This window comes from Mandrillus leucophaeus, unplaced genomic scaffold (genome assembly GCF_000951045.1).
Source record: "Mandrillus leucophaeus isolate KB7577 unplaced genomic scaffold, Mleu.le_1.0 Scaffold19, whole genome shotgun sequence".
In the NCBI taxonomy this organism is placed as follows: domain Eukaryota; kingdom Metazoa; phylum Chordata; class Mammalia; order Primates; family Cercopithecidae; genus Mandrillus; species Mandrillus leucophaeus.
The window spans coordinates 3,161,788-3,174,692 of NW_012101920.1; the positions used below are offsets into that span (position 1 = coordinate 3,161,788).

Below are 12,905 nucleotides of genomic sequence, written 5' to 3' on the forward strand. Positions count from 1 at the left end.
TTCCTTCCTTCCTTCCTTCCTTCCTTCCTTCCTTCCTTCCTTTCTCCTGTCCTCTTTCCCTCACTTCCCTCCTTTTCTTCTATCCTTCTTTCTTTTTTCTTTGCAGAGACTAATCAGAATAATTCATGTTGAACTCTGTATTCGAAGGAACCATAAACATAGAAGCTTATTTTTTCCAGCTGTCAAAAATAGCAAAGTTACTGTTTAAAGAGACTAAAATTCTTCCAGAGACTATTTAATACTTTGAAGAACAGTTTAAAGACTATGAAGTAATTTCAGAGATTTTCCAGTGTGATACTGAGCAACTTTCTTCATGGAGTTAATTTTTATTCATGAGAGTCAAAGGTGAAGCATCTCAGGGCTTTCAGCCTGCAGTGTTGAGATGGAAGCTACTTGTGGCATCCACGCCTTGTATACTAATGAAATCATTTTTTATTTCTTTCATCGTGTCATGCATTCCTATAGCTTGATACTCTGAGGAATGTTTGAACCATCTCCAATGTATATCACTTAGCTATTCAAAAATCTAGCAAAAATGTTTGATGGTCAGTTCACATTTCTTTGAAAGGAATGTTAATGTATTTTGATGGCAATATAATTCAAACACAATTGACATTTTAAAGAAAAATAATTGGGTTGAAAATTTAATATATGGTGAGTATATCTGCAATACTGTTTACCGGAAAACAAATCCAAGGAACGGCATCTACTGGAAATTTCTAGGATCAACAAAGGTAATGGATCTGAGCCTAGCATTTTACCAACATGCTCACTTGAAATGGAATTGGACTAGTCAGGAAAACTCCCCAGCATGGTAAATTTTGGTTTAGCGACACATATATTTAAAAAATCTATGTGGAAGCTTTAAGTAAGCCATATATTAATCTTCTTCTCCTTTGCCTTATTGTCATTTTAGGTAAGTGCAACAGCTCAATGCATCAAAATGGTATTTCCACAGAACGCACTACTAAAGAAATCACAAAAATGGAGCATGTGGTTGTTCCACCTTCATATCCTTTCTGAGAATCCCAGCTGCAGAAGCACAGGAAGCAGCAATTTACACATGAGTCAAAGGGTGAGCTTTAGAATAACAAAATGACAACAAAACAAAAAAACTGAGTTGGAATTCTGGCTCTCCCGCTTACCAGCTCTGGGACCGTGGAAAAATCCCATAAATACTCACGAGTCTCTGTATCCTCATGTCCATCATGGGGCAGACAGAGCGCTTGTTTCCTAGAGTTCTCTATTCATAAATGAGATACTGTGTGCAAAGTGCCTAGCACACAGTAAATAAACGGTAGCTCTCATTGTTATTACTACCAGTAACTGAAAAGTACTGAATGACTACAGAGACCCTTTTAGGGTAGAAAGGGATGCAAGTCATTAGTAGGGACAGGAATTGACCAAATTAATGCTTCCTTCAGAAATCTCTCCTTAAAGAGCAAATCAGTATTAATGTTTTAATGCTCAGGGAAGAATTTCAGATCGAAGACTTTTGGTTTTCTGTTTTGTAAGTACCATCACAGACCACCTCTTTCCACCTCCAATAGCACATTTCAACAGGTTTTGTTAGACTTACTGGATTGAATGTAATTAATTAAAAAAAAAAAAAAACCCTCTGATTTTATGGCTGCCTCCTCATTTGGACTTTTAATTTACCCATTATTAAAGCTCATAGTATTTCTCTAAGCCCGAGAACATTATTCCAACAAAGATTTTCTTACAAATCTAATGGTCCAAAGAAAGATATGAGGAGGAGTAAATGAAGTAATGTAGGTGAAAATAGTTTGGAGGAGGAAAGCACGCTCATGTGTAAGGTGTTATTAATATTGACAAAGTATAAATCTGTATCTAGATATTTCTATCTACCATCTTTCTGGTTTCATCTGCCTACCTGCTTTGTGGACACATGAATGCAATATTCTACCCCCTCACTTTATAAAAATACACCAGCACTTCAAATATTCAATTTCTTGACATACAGCTGAATTAATATGTATAAGAATCTTTTCCTATTTAGGGCATGACAGATGTCTTCGATATTCCTCGCAATTATTTAAAATCCTGCAGGAGCCCGCAGAATTTTCGTGAAGCGCTACGTCTCTATGTGTTGAATACCCTGTTAGGACTTATATGATTCTGTTTTCCTTTCCCTAAAATATAGTTATTTTAAAAATGATTTTTTTCCTGTTTTTATTTTTATGAGCAGTAAATTTCTAGAAAGAAAAAGATCTCCAGCTGGGCGCCGTGGTTCAAAGTTCATAATCCTAGCACTTTGGGAGGCCGAGGCTGGTGGATCACCTGAGGTCAGGAGTTTGAGACCAGCCTGGCCAATATGGTGAAACCCTGTCTCTACTAAAAACACAAAATTAGCCAGGTGTGTTGGCATACGCTTGTAATCCCAGCTACTCGGGAGGCTGAGGCATGAGACTCGCTTGAACTTGGGAGGCAGAGGTTGCAGTGAGCAGAGACTGTGCCACCGCACTCCAACCTGGGTGACAAAGCTAGACTGTTTCAAAAAGAAAAAAAAAAAAAGGGGGAGAAATGCGAAGGATAGAAAGTAGAAAATCAATGATTTGGTGAATGGTGAAACTGAATACAAAGCATAGGTTATTCTATTGAGTTTTCTCTTCCATTAAGACAATTATTTAAACAAACCGATATTTTGCTAACAATATCCAAAATTTGTTTGAAATGTTTATTTATTTGGCTCAACTCCCGCCCCCCCTCGCAACCTCAAAAAACCCTTAGTGATGGGCCAGATGTTGTCTCTATTTTCAAGCTGTGGGCAGGTTTTTTCTTTCCTGCATAAATCCAAAGACTTTGAATCAGTTTGGAAGCCATGGACATGTTACCAAAAAGTATTTCCTAAAAATAATTGCTAGAGTCAACTTCCAGAAATCTCCGCAATGGGGACGTTAACACATGTGCATAAAAGTAGGTGTATAAGGATCTTCATACAGGCTTGAGAAGCAATTGAGATAACGTGGGTAAGACACTTGGTGTGTGCTCACTGAATATGAGGATAGAGTTAAAAATAAATGTCTATTTTCTTCTCCACAGGGAAACAGACCACACCTGTTTACGCTCACTGTTGTATCCCTTGTGCCTGAATATAATGAACACTCAATAATTATTTGTTGAATAAGTGAATGAATGAAATGCAAAAAGTTGAAAACATACCAAATGTCCATCCATTAAGCAATGGTTAATCTGAGTATGATAAATCCGGACAGTACAATTCAAATAAGCTGTTCTAAAGAATGAGATGGTTCTCTATCAGGGGTTGCAAACCCAAATACCCACAGGGAAAGAGCCGGTAACATAAATGAGTGAGCTAGGCTGGGTGTGACAATAGGGAGTGGTAGGGATTTTAGTAAGCTGGAAAACTCATCAACTGTTTATTTGAATTAATCACAATATAATATATAGTGTTGTAATGAAAGCAAAACAGAAAAAGAAAAAAAAATACTTAGAATACGTGGAATTTTAAAGGAAATTCCAACAATCAGTATTTAAACTTTGCAAAGATAATGTTCATGTTCCCAGGCCTTTTCATGGGCAACTGGTAATAAGAACAATGGACATCATGAGACCCAATTCTAAGAATCCAAAGGGGATTGCTGGGGAAAAGGGTGTCCTCATCTACCTTCATCCCTATCCTATGGCGAATTGATTCCAAAGGACGCTTTTCTTCTCAATTTGTTTCCCTCAGAATTTAGAGTTACACATTTTCTACTCCCCCAAAATTTTCCCAAACAGCATCTAAAAGATAGCTCTGGGGGATACATTTAAGCAATATAAGACCTCATTAGAATTTAACAATTTGTTTTAGATGGATGCTGTGAGTGGTTTAGAGGTCTTTTTTGTTTTTTCTTTTTTTTCCTCTCACGCTTTCTTTGGAGTTTCTTGTCCTTTTCCCTGTTTTAAATGAAGGAGCTTCGTGTTGGTTACTTGGAAGAGACCTTCATTCTATTTGCTTTTTTTTTTTTTTTTTTTGGTATCTCTCAATTCCATCCAGAAATGGAAAAGCTGATCGCTGTCAATATTATGATGAGTTATTTGGGGATCCCATTTGTAAGTTAGATGAGTTGCCAGAAACAGACCAAATGTTCTTTTCTTTCCTGGCATCATGTAAAAATTGGTTTAAAAAAATCTCAGGTCTTAATCTCCATTTTCACTGCCAAACTTCAGATCAAATGGCCAATGAGATAGATGGGGTTTTGGCCATATGGGCCGCCCACAACTGATTCTATACTTTTTACTCCATGAGAATATAACAAGAAAAGAAAATGATTCCTGTCAACAATTTCTAACACAATTATTTCTAATATGCCTCAGTTCGCATTGGCAAGGGTTTTGTTTTGTTTTGTAGGCTAGAAAGAATTCCTTAACAGGTTGAGCCTGTGAAATTAGAGAGTTGCTTTCTCAAAGGATTAAACTCCAAATACTCCTGAAAATAAAGGCATACTATAATGAAATTCTTGTTTTTCATTAAAAGAGAATTAAACTAATGACCTTTTACATACATTTTTGTTTTTTGTTCTCCAACTGATTTAGGTTTTGTTGCATTATATTATTTAAGCTCCTGGCTGTTTAGACATTTAATGTGCATGGCTTGTTGTAAATAGTAAAATGTATCGATCACATTCTTTCTATTCTACACAAATTAAAAGCATGGCTAATTCATCAACTAAGTTACATATTTCACTATTGGAATATTATGTTGTCATTTCCTATTTAGTTTATCTGTAAGCTAGTTTTGTCCAAATTTGTGTCACTCACATGTCACCTTCAGAATTTTTGCCACATCTTTATATAACTTGGAGTATTTAATACATAATCCTTAAAATACCTGATATTCTTTATGTAAACAAATGTATTTCAAAGAAAACCTCATGTTATTACCATAATGAGAAAAGCAGTATCATTGACCACCAACAGAAAGAAACTTTAAAAATAAATAAAAGTAAGCAATAATAGTAACTTCTAGTTAGATGCTATTGTGTGCCAAAATTTGGACCCAACCGCAATTAAAAAGCTGAAAAAAAAAAAGTAGATGTTGGTGTGGATGTGGTGAAAAGGGAACACTTTTACAGTGTTGGCGGGAATGTGAACTGGCACAACCACTATGGGAAACAGTGTGGAGATTCCTTAAAAAACTAAACGTATATTCACTCTTCGATCCAGCAATCCCACTACTGGTCTACCCAAAGGAAAATAAGTCATTATCTGAAAAAGACACCTGCACACACATGTTTATAGCAGCACAATTCACAATTGCAAAGATATGGAACCAACCTAAGTGCCTATCAACCAATGAGTGGATAAAGAAAATGTGGCATATGTACACCATGGAGTACTACTGAGCCAGAAAAAGGAATGAAATAATGTCTTTTGCAGCAACTTGGATGGAGCTGGAGGCCATTATTCTAAGTGAAGTAACTCAGGAATGGAAAACCGAATACTGTATGTTGTCACTCATAAGTGGGGGCTAAGCTGTGAGGATACAAAGGCATAAATATGATATAACGGACTTTGGGGACTCAGAGGAGAAGGTTGGGAGAGGGGTGAGGGATAAAAGACTGCATACTGGCTATAGTGCATACTGCTCGGGTGACAGGTGCACTAAAGTCTCAGAAATCACCACTAAAGAACTAATCCATGTAACCCCAAACCACTTGTATGTCCACAACTATTGAAATTAAAAAAAAATTCGAACCCAAGGGCAGCTCTTTTTTTGTTAAAAAGAGTTAGCAGGCATTAAAGGGTTAAAGAATATTAGCAACAAACGGAGACTTTCTGTATGATTGAATCAGAAGGAAAAAAGGGAATTTTCTCACTACACAATTCATATTCCAATCATATTCCATACATACTGTCTACAATTATGTCTCCTACTACCTATGGCATGAGCCCATTGTTCCCAGAAGCCACTCTAGGTGCTTTAGGTTTCCTATACTGGAAGTAAGGGGCTTACCATTTGTCTGAGAAACGTCATCAGAGAGGTTCTTGGTTTGCTTTCTTCTCTTTTGAGTTTCGCTTCTGTGGGTTCGGGTGTAGCATCTCCTTCGTTGAGGTCCACTGTTTGTAAGGCTGATTCTACTTCCTTGGACTTTATAATCTCTACTGGTGATTCACACACCACCTGGATTATTTTGCCAGGTAATAAGAAAATGAAAAACAAAACATTCCCCCAAAACACGTTTTACAAAGTGGGGTTCTTGTTGCCCCCCTGTCCACGTAGTAGCTACAGTTTTGAATCTATGACCATTTCTACACAGGCACCTCTTGGAGAAGTAATGCTTATGTTGTACAACGCACCAATTTCCAAGCAGCTACCACACTGACACGGTAGTGGCAAAATCCCTTCCCCAAGGGGAAGAAGAGATAGGAGGTTCTTTTTGGGGACTGTCCTTTGGAGCATGCCCAATACCCATTCTATTCTAGTAAACCCACCTCTTTAATCTGCCACCGAGGTGAATTACACTTGGCCTGTGTAGAAACCAGGAATAATCATTTTCTTAAGAGTCCAACCTTAGAGACGGTAACCATGACAGCTTCCAGTTCTCTTTCCAGTTCCCCTGCAACTGTGAAGAATCTGTCCTCTTTGTAGAAAGGAGAGTGTAAAAACCACTCCGTTTAATCCACTTCCTCATTAAGTGACATCTAATTTTTCCCCAGAACAGTCACTTGCAATTTCACTTAATTGAAGTTTATGCTTTCAGAAGAAAAATGAACTTGGCAAGAAAATGATGGCTAAGTTGTTCACGGCCCTGGCCATGGTACCGAGTGAGCTCGACGTCCCCTGCCTCTGAGTGTCTGTGGCGGCTTGGATGGAGGGGTCCATCTACCATACTCTGCTCTCAACTCGTGTTCTTTTGCAGCGCCTCACTCCATTTGTACAGGGCCCCAGTCACATCTGGGCCAGTTTCTGCATTTGTGTTGCTCCCTGCAACAGGACAGAGCGAATTGGCCAGGAGAGGCTTTTATTATTTCCTTCGTTTCCTGAGGCAGGGGCTGGCAAAATACTACCAAATCTAGCTCAGTGACTGCTTCTGCATGGCTCCTGGGCTAAGGATGGTCTTTACCTTCTAATTTTATTTATTTATTTAAGAAATCAAGACGCGCTACGTTGCCCAGGCTGGCTTTCAACTCCTGGGCTCAAGGGATCCTCCCACCTCGGCCTCCTAAGTAGCTGAGACTATCAGCACACGCGACCATGCCTGATGGATTTTACGCACTTAAAGCGTTGGAAGAAATATTTTAAAAGATAAAATGTGTGGGGTGGAGACCACAAACGGCCTATGAAGCCTGAAATATTTACTCTCTGCCCTTTAAACTGCACGGTTTTCATCTGCTGCTCCCTGGAAAGTGCCATAGAGTCAAAGGTGTCTTCCCACTTGTCTTTGCTGAGCCAGACCCCCGGCTTTCTCGGAGCCTTTTCTTGGTGTCAGGGGGTAGAGGAAGGGGACTCAGTTATTTCCAAAAATACGGTCTGCTGAGAAACTAGTTTCTTTCCCATCATATAGAACAAACCATTGGTTTGCAAATGACCCGAATTTTCCAAATCGAGAAGAACCCTTAGTCTCTGTATTGTCATTTGATTCAGGGAGTTGCCCATCAACAAATCAGCATGCAGAACACCCCAACATTTGGCAACTAAATCACATTTCTTAAGCTCAATTAATTTTCTTAAGCTATTGACACAATTTCTAGTATTTTCTTTTCTGTAAACAAAAATGGAAGTCAGGGGGTTATAAACTCAAAAGTCCTCAGGAGGTAAGGCAGAGAATATCGGCACTGATTGACCAGACATAAGACAAAAAGGAGTGATAGGGATGATGACAAAGTAAAGTCAAACTGTCCCATCTAAAGACGTTAAATGATTAAAAACGCTGGATTGGCCAAACAAAACCTATTTGTGAGGAATGGCCTGCTGCGGGGCTGCTGGTTTTGGATCCCAATCTATCTTTAGGAAACGAGGTGGAGACTGGAGCCATATCAGAGACTGAGAATGGCAATAGAACGTGGACATGGATTTCCACATTTTGAACTAATTCAATTGCATTTCTGAAAAATAAGTGTGAGCCACAAGCTTCTTCAGGTGAGGCTGAAATGTAGGCAGTCTAACTCGTGGTCATAGAGCACAAGCTCCAGAACAACTTGCTGGGCTCTAAATCACATCTGTACCCCTTATGGGTGTGCTAATCTAAGCTCAGTGCTCAACAGCTCTGTGCTTTCATCTTCTCTGTTATCAGTGGGATCGTATACATATCAGAGTGTTGTCTGCATCTTAAATCAGGCAATACATGTCAAGTTCTTAGCACCATGTGCTCAGTTAATGCTAGTGGTTGTTATTTGTGTTAATGTTAGAGCTATTTACTCTATGAGCATGAATTATCTGGATTATGCACCATGCACATATCCATTATTTAGAGATGATTATATTTATAGCTACTTCTTACTATGCCTGGTGTTGTACAGGGTGTTGAATATTCTTTTATAAATGGCATCAAGAAGTAGTTTGACAGCTTAGGAAATATAACATTATCCCTATTCTATAGATAAAGAGTGAATAATTGAATGACTTGGCCAAAGTCTCACCACAGATAAATAGGCATTACAATGAGGATGGCATTTTCTGTGGCAACTGAACGTATCTAATAGTGGCTTAACCAATGAAAACATGGAACAAGAAGTTCTGGGGTTGCTTCGGTGGCTCCACAATATCTCTAAGAACTTTGACTCTTTCTGTTCTTGGCTCTACTATTCTTGGCATGCTAGATTTTCATCATTTTATTTGTTACCTCGTGGTTATAAAAATAGCTGTGACAATTCCAGATATCACATCCTCAATCCAATGTTCTGAGAAGGAAGGAAGGTCACAGCCAAAGACTTGCAAAAAATAAACATCTGCATTTTCATCTCCTACCTCAGGGTACCTAAATTTCACAGGTCAGAGCGAAGCCACTTACCCCCAGGCCACTTATTAGTGAAGGAAATGAGATCACTAACTTAGACTAATCATGATCAAATACTTTGGGGATATAAAGTTGGCAACTTTGCCTAAAACTAAGGGTAGAAGAGTAGAGAAATAGAAAATAGCTCTTAAGTAGATAAGGAATGGAGTTTGGGTTCAGAAGTATTCTGTCTTTGAGGCAATGAGTTCTTTCTTTGTGTGCAAAGACCTGGAGGAAAAATTACTCTTAAATAAAATGATCAGATTGTATGGCAATAACTCTGTAAATCAATTCTATTTAGATGCCAGTGGTTCCCTTGCTGAGCCTTTGCAAATATTGAGAGGTATCAACCCATAAATCCTAGGCCACAAGTCCATTCTCCAGAACACAACTATTGCAGCAGGTAAAAAAATACAGTACTTCTGAAGACTTCTACTACCTTTGAAGTCAGGCCAATAAGTTGGCTTTTAGTAGCCAAGGAAAATCCACTGACATCCAGTGTGGAAATCCAGAACAATCTTGGCTAAGTAAAGATCTGATTTGTATATACAGACATAAGAATTCAATTTTTATTTGGATAATTTTCCAAATTTCTCCTAGGCCAGGGCTTTGGAAAAAGTTGTTTCCTATTTAGAATATACGACCGCATCTGCACATTTTAATTTTGGAAATCATGAATGGACATAATTAAAGTCAGATGTGTGCTACATTTTAGAATTAAATCCTGCCTGCTTGATTTCTGTAGAGGATATGGTAGACAGAGCATGAAGATGGCTGGTACATCTAATATTGACAATATACATTTCAGTGAAGAGTCTCCCTTTCTGCCTCAAATTTTATACTACACTTACTCTTGAAATTTGGTTATACAGTTTTTACTAGAGCTGTGGTTTTTGGAAACTGATTCGTGGCAAAATAGATTTCCTCCAACTAAACTTCATGCACAACATCATATTAACATTAAAGGTTTTTATTTTAGAATATTTTAAAGATTATTTTGACTGGATTTTTAATGTGATTGATTACAAAGACCTCCTACAGATTTTTTTTTTCTACTCAGTAACTATTCTCTCTCATCTGCTTACACATTGTAATTTTGCTTTGGGAGAGCAATCTTTCCTAACTTCAAGACTATGTAGTTTGAATGAAGCCAACTGAAAAGGTCTAAACCAATCAACATGATCAAGCTCCTTGACTGTGTTGGTTTAGAAATGACAGCATGCGGCAAATTGTATTATTTCTCTAATTATTTACCCTACCTTCCTGTAAATGAATTACACACCTGTGCCCATTGATGTGTGACTTGCTTTAGTGAATGGAACATGGGTAGATATGACATATACCATGCCTGACCAGAAGCTTTAGGATCCATTGCGTGATTCACCCATGCCACTATTTTCTCTCTGCAACAAGAACTGCATCTCCTTTTTGAAGGGACTGTTGCTTCCCTACTGACCTCAGCATTAAGAAGCCACATGGGTTAGCCAAAGCCAACTGCTAGCTGGCTTGTAGCATGAGTGAGAAAAGGAAGAAAAACCCAAAAAACTTCTTTGCTATTGAGAAGCACTGAAATTTGGGACTGGGTTGTTACTGCAACATAACCTGGCAAAAGCTGACGAATACAGCATGTGAATGCATTTCAGTCAGTGAAACAGAACAAATTTCCAGGACATGTAGGGTTGCTACTTGACAAATAGCTCATTTACTTTGGACTGAGTGATGGGATGTTGGAAAGCTGAAAATGTAGCCAGGCCAAGAAGGCTGAACCCAGGGAGAGCTCTGAATTAAACTTTATTTGAAACCAATTTAACTTTCTAGTAATGAGAGCCAGTAAACGCCACTTTCTTTCTAATCCAGGTTGAATTGGGTTTTCTTTCACTTGCAACTGAGAGGTACTTATTAAGAGGGATAAGCAACAGAAGTACCTGTTTCCATGGTCTTGTAGGTTATTGGGAGGAAAGAATTTTTTTTTTTTCCCATTAGAACATTAACTAAATTAACCAATGAGCAAAACATTTTTTTTTTTTTACTACAACTGATAGATTCTATCATTTCAAGAGTTAAAAAAGATTTATTTCTGATAGGACCAGAAGCACATTCTAGGAAAAGCACTAAACTTCCATAGGCTTCAAAATCCTTATTTTTCTTTCTGTCAAAAACTTTGAGAAATGTTGACATCACTCTTTTTTTTTTTTTTTTTAATACAAGTGGGCCTTGCATCAGTTGATAGATTAGTTCCAGAAACTTGTAGGTGGGAGAAATTTTATTTTATTTTATTTTATTTATTTATTTTTTTGAGACGAGTCTTGCTCTGTCGCCCAGGCTGGAGTGCAGTGGCCGGATCTCAGCTCACTGTAAGCTCCGCCTCCCAGGTTCTCGCCATTCTCCTGCCTCAGCCTCCCGTGTAGCTGGGACTACAGGCGGCCGCCACCTCGCCCGGCTAGTTTTTTGTATTTTTTAGTAGAGACGGGGTTTCACCGTGTTAGCCAGGATGGTCTCGATCTCCTGACCTCGTGATCCGCCCGTCTCGGCCTCCCAAAGTGCTGGGATTACAGGCTTGAGCCACTTCGCCCGGCCAGTAAGAAATTTTAAAGAATAAATTCAACCACATTTTAGCCAGAAATCGCTATTTAAAGCACTCTTGTAATATGGTTAATCACACCCAATTGTCCTGTTGTGAAGGTGTAGAGTACAATACGCTGTTTTGACTAATGCCTTCTCTCTTATTTGGGAGGTGGAAATTAAATCTTAACTCTGTTTTACATATTCCTTCAATCCACATGGACACGGAGTCAGCTGTGAGCTGTATAATTTCACTAGGAAATAAAATCACTGATTACTGGGACATTCTCACTTACTATGTTGTCTCCTATTTGCTAATTTGCTAACAATTACTGCAGAAGGTGGCAAACTTTTCCTGCAAAGGCCCTGCCAATCAGTGTCTCTGTTGAAACTACTCAACTCTGCTACCTAGCAGTAAAGCAGCCATAGATGATATGTAAAGGAATGAGCATGACTGTGTTCTAATAAAACTTTATTTCTGGACACTGAATTTGAATTTTGAATTCACATCATAAAATATTCTTCTTTTAATTTTTATCAACCATTCTAGAATGTAAAAATCATTTTTAGCTTGTGGGCTGTATTTGGCCCATAAGCTATAGTTTGCTGATCCCTAAAATTATTGAGTTCCTCCTACATTTCAGGCACTGAAGTAAGCACGTTATAGATATTATCTCATTTAATTTTCACAAGAACCCTAAAGTGTAGGTGATATTGTTATCGCCATTTAACAGAGGAGTAAACTGAGGCTCACGAGGTGGTATGGCCTGAAGATGATGGGATCAACGTCACAACCATCAGCCTCATTCCCTCCAAGTGATAGGCTGTCAAAAGATGAAATACTGATGCTGGGAGCAGTGGCTCACACCTGTAATCCCAGCACTTTGGGAGGCCAAGGTGGGCAGATCACTTGAGATCAGGAGTTTGAGATCAGCCTGGCCAAGATGGTGAAACCCTGTGTCTACTAAAAATACAAAAATTAGCCAGGGGTGGTGGCACCTGCCTGTAATCCCAGCTACTTGGGAGGCTGAGGCAGGAGAATCACTCAAACCTGGGGGACCAGAGGTTGTAGTGAGCTGAGATTGTACCACTGCACTCCAGCCTGGGTGAAAAGAGCAAAATTCTGTCTCAAGAAAACAAACAAACAAACAAACAAACACACAAACAAAAAAAAGGATGAAATACTGAGCCTTAAAAATCAAAACGTCACTTGTAGAGTTAAGTCATTTAAGGCAATTTTTATAATGCTTCTTTATTTTAATTAACACATATTTTGCCTTATTTTATGTCCTTATCATCAGTTTTTGTGTTATTGTTTGTTGTCAACAATTTAACTTTTAATTCCTGTTTATATTTCTATTTAAAATTTCACACTAGAAA

At 38.4% G+C, this 12,905-nt stretch overlaps 1 protein-coding gene across 3 annotated transcripts in view; it reads right to left on the bottom strand.

Moving 5' to 3' along the window:
* Positions 1-12,905, bottom strand: part of BCAS1 (breast carcinoma amplified sequence 1) — a 131,911-nt gene that overhangs the window by 17,307 nt on the left and 101,699 nt on the right. For 2 of the 3 annotated variants that reach the window (XM_011978123.1, XM_011978122.1), the window contains one exon: positions 5,981-6,148. The exons of the other annotated variant lie outside the window; for it this stretch is intronic. In XM_011978123.1, the coding sequence (XP_011833513.1) occupies positions 5,981-6,148 (168 nt within the window). The remainder of the gene's footprint in view (positions 1-5,980; positions 6,149-12,905) is intronic. 3 annotated transcript variants of the gene reach the window in all.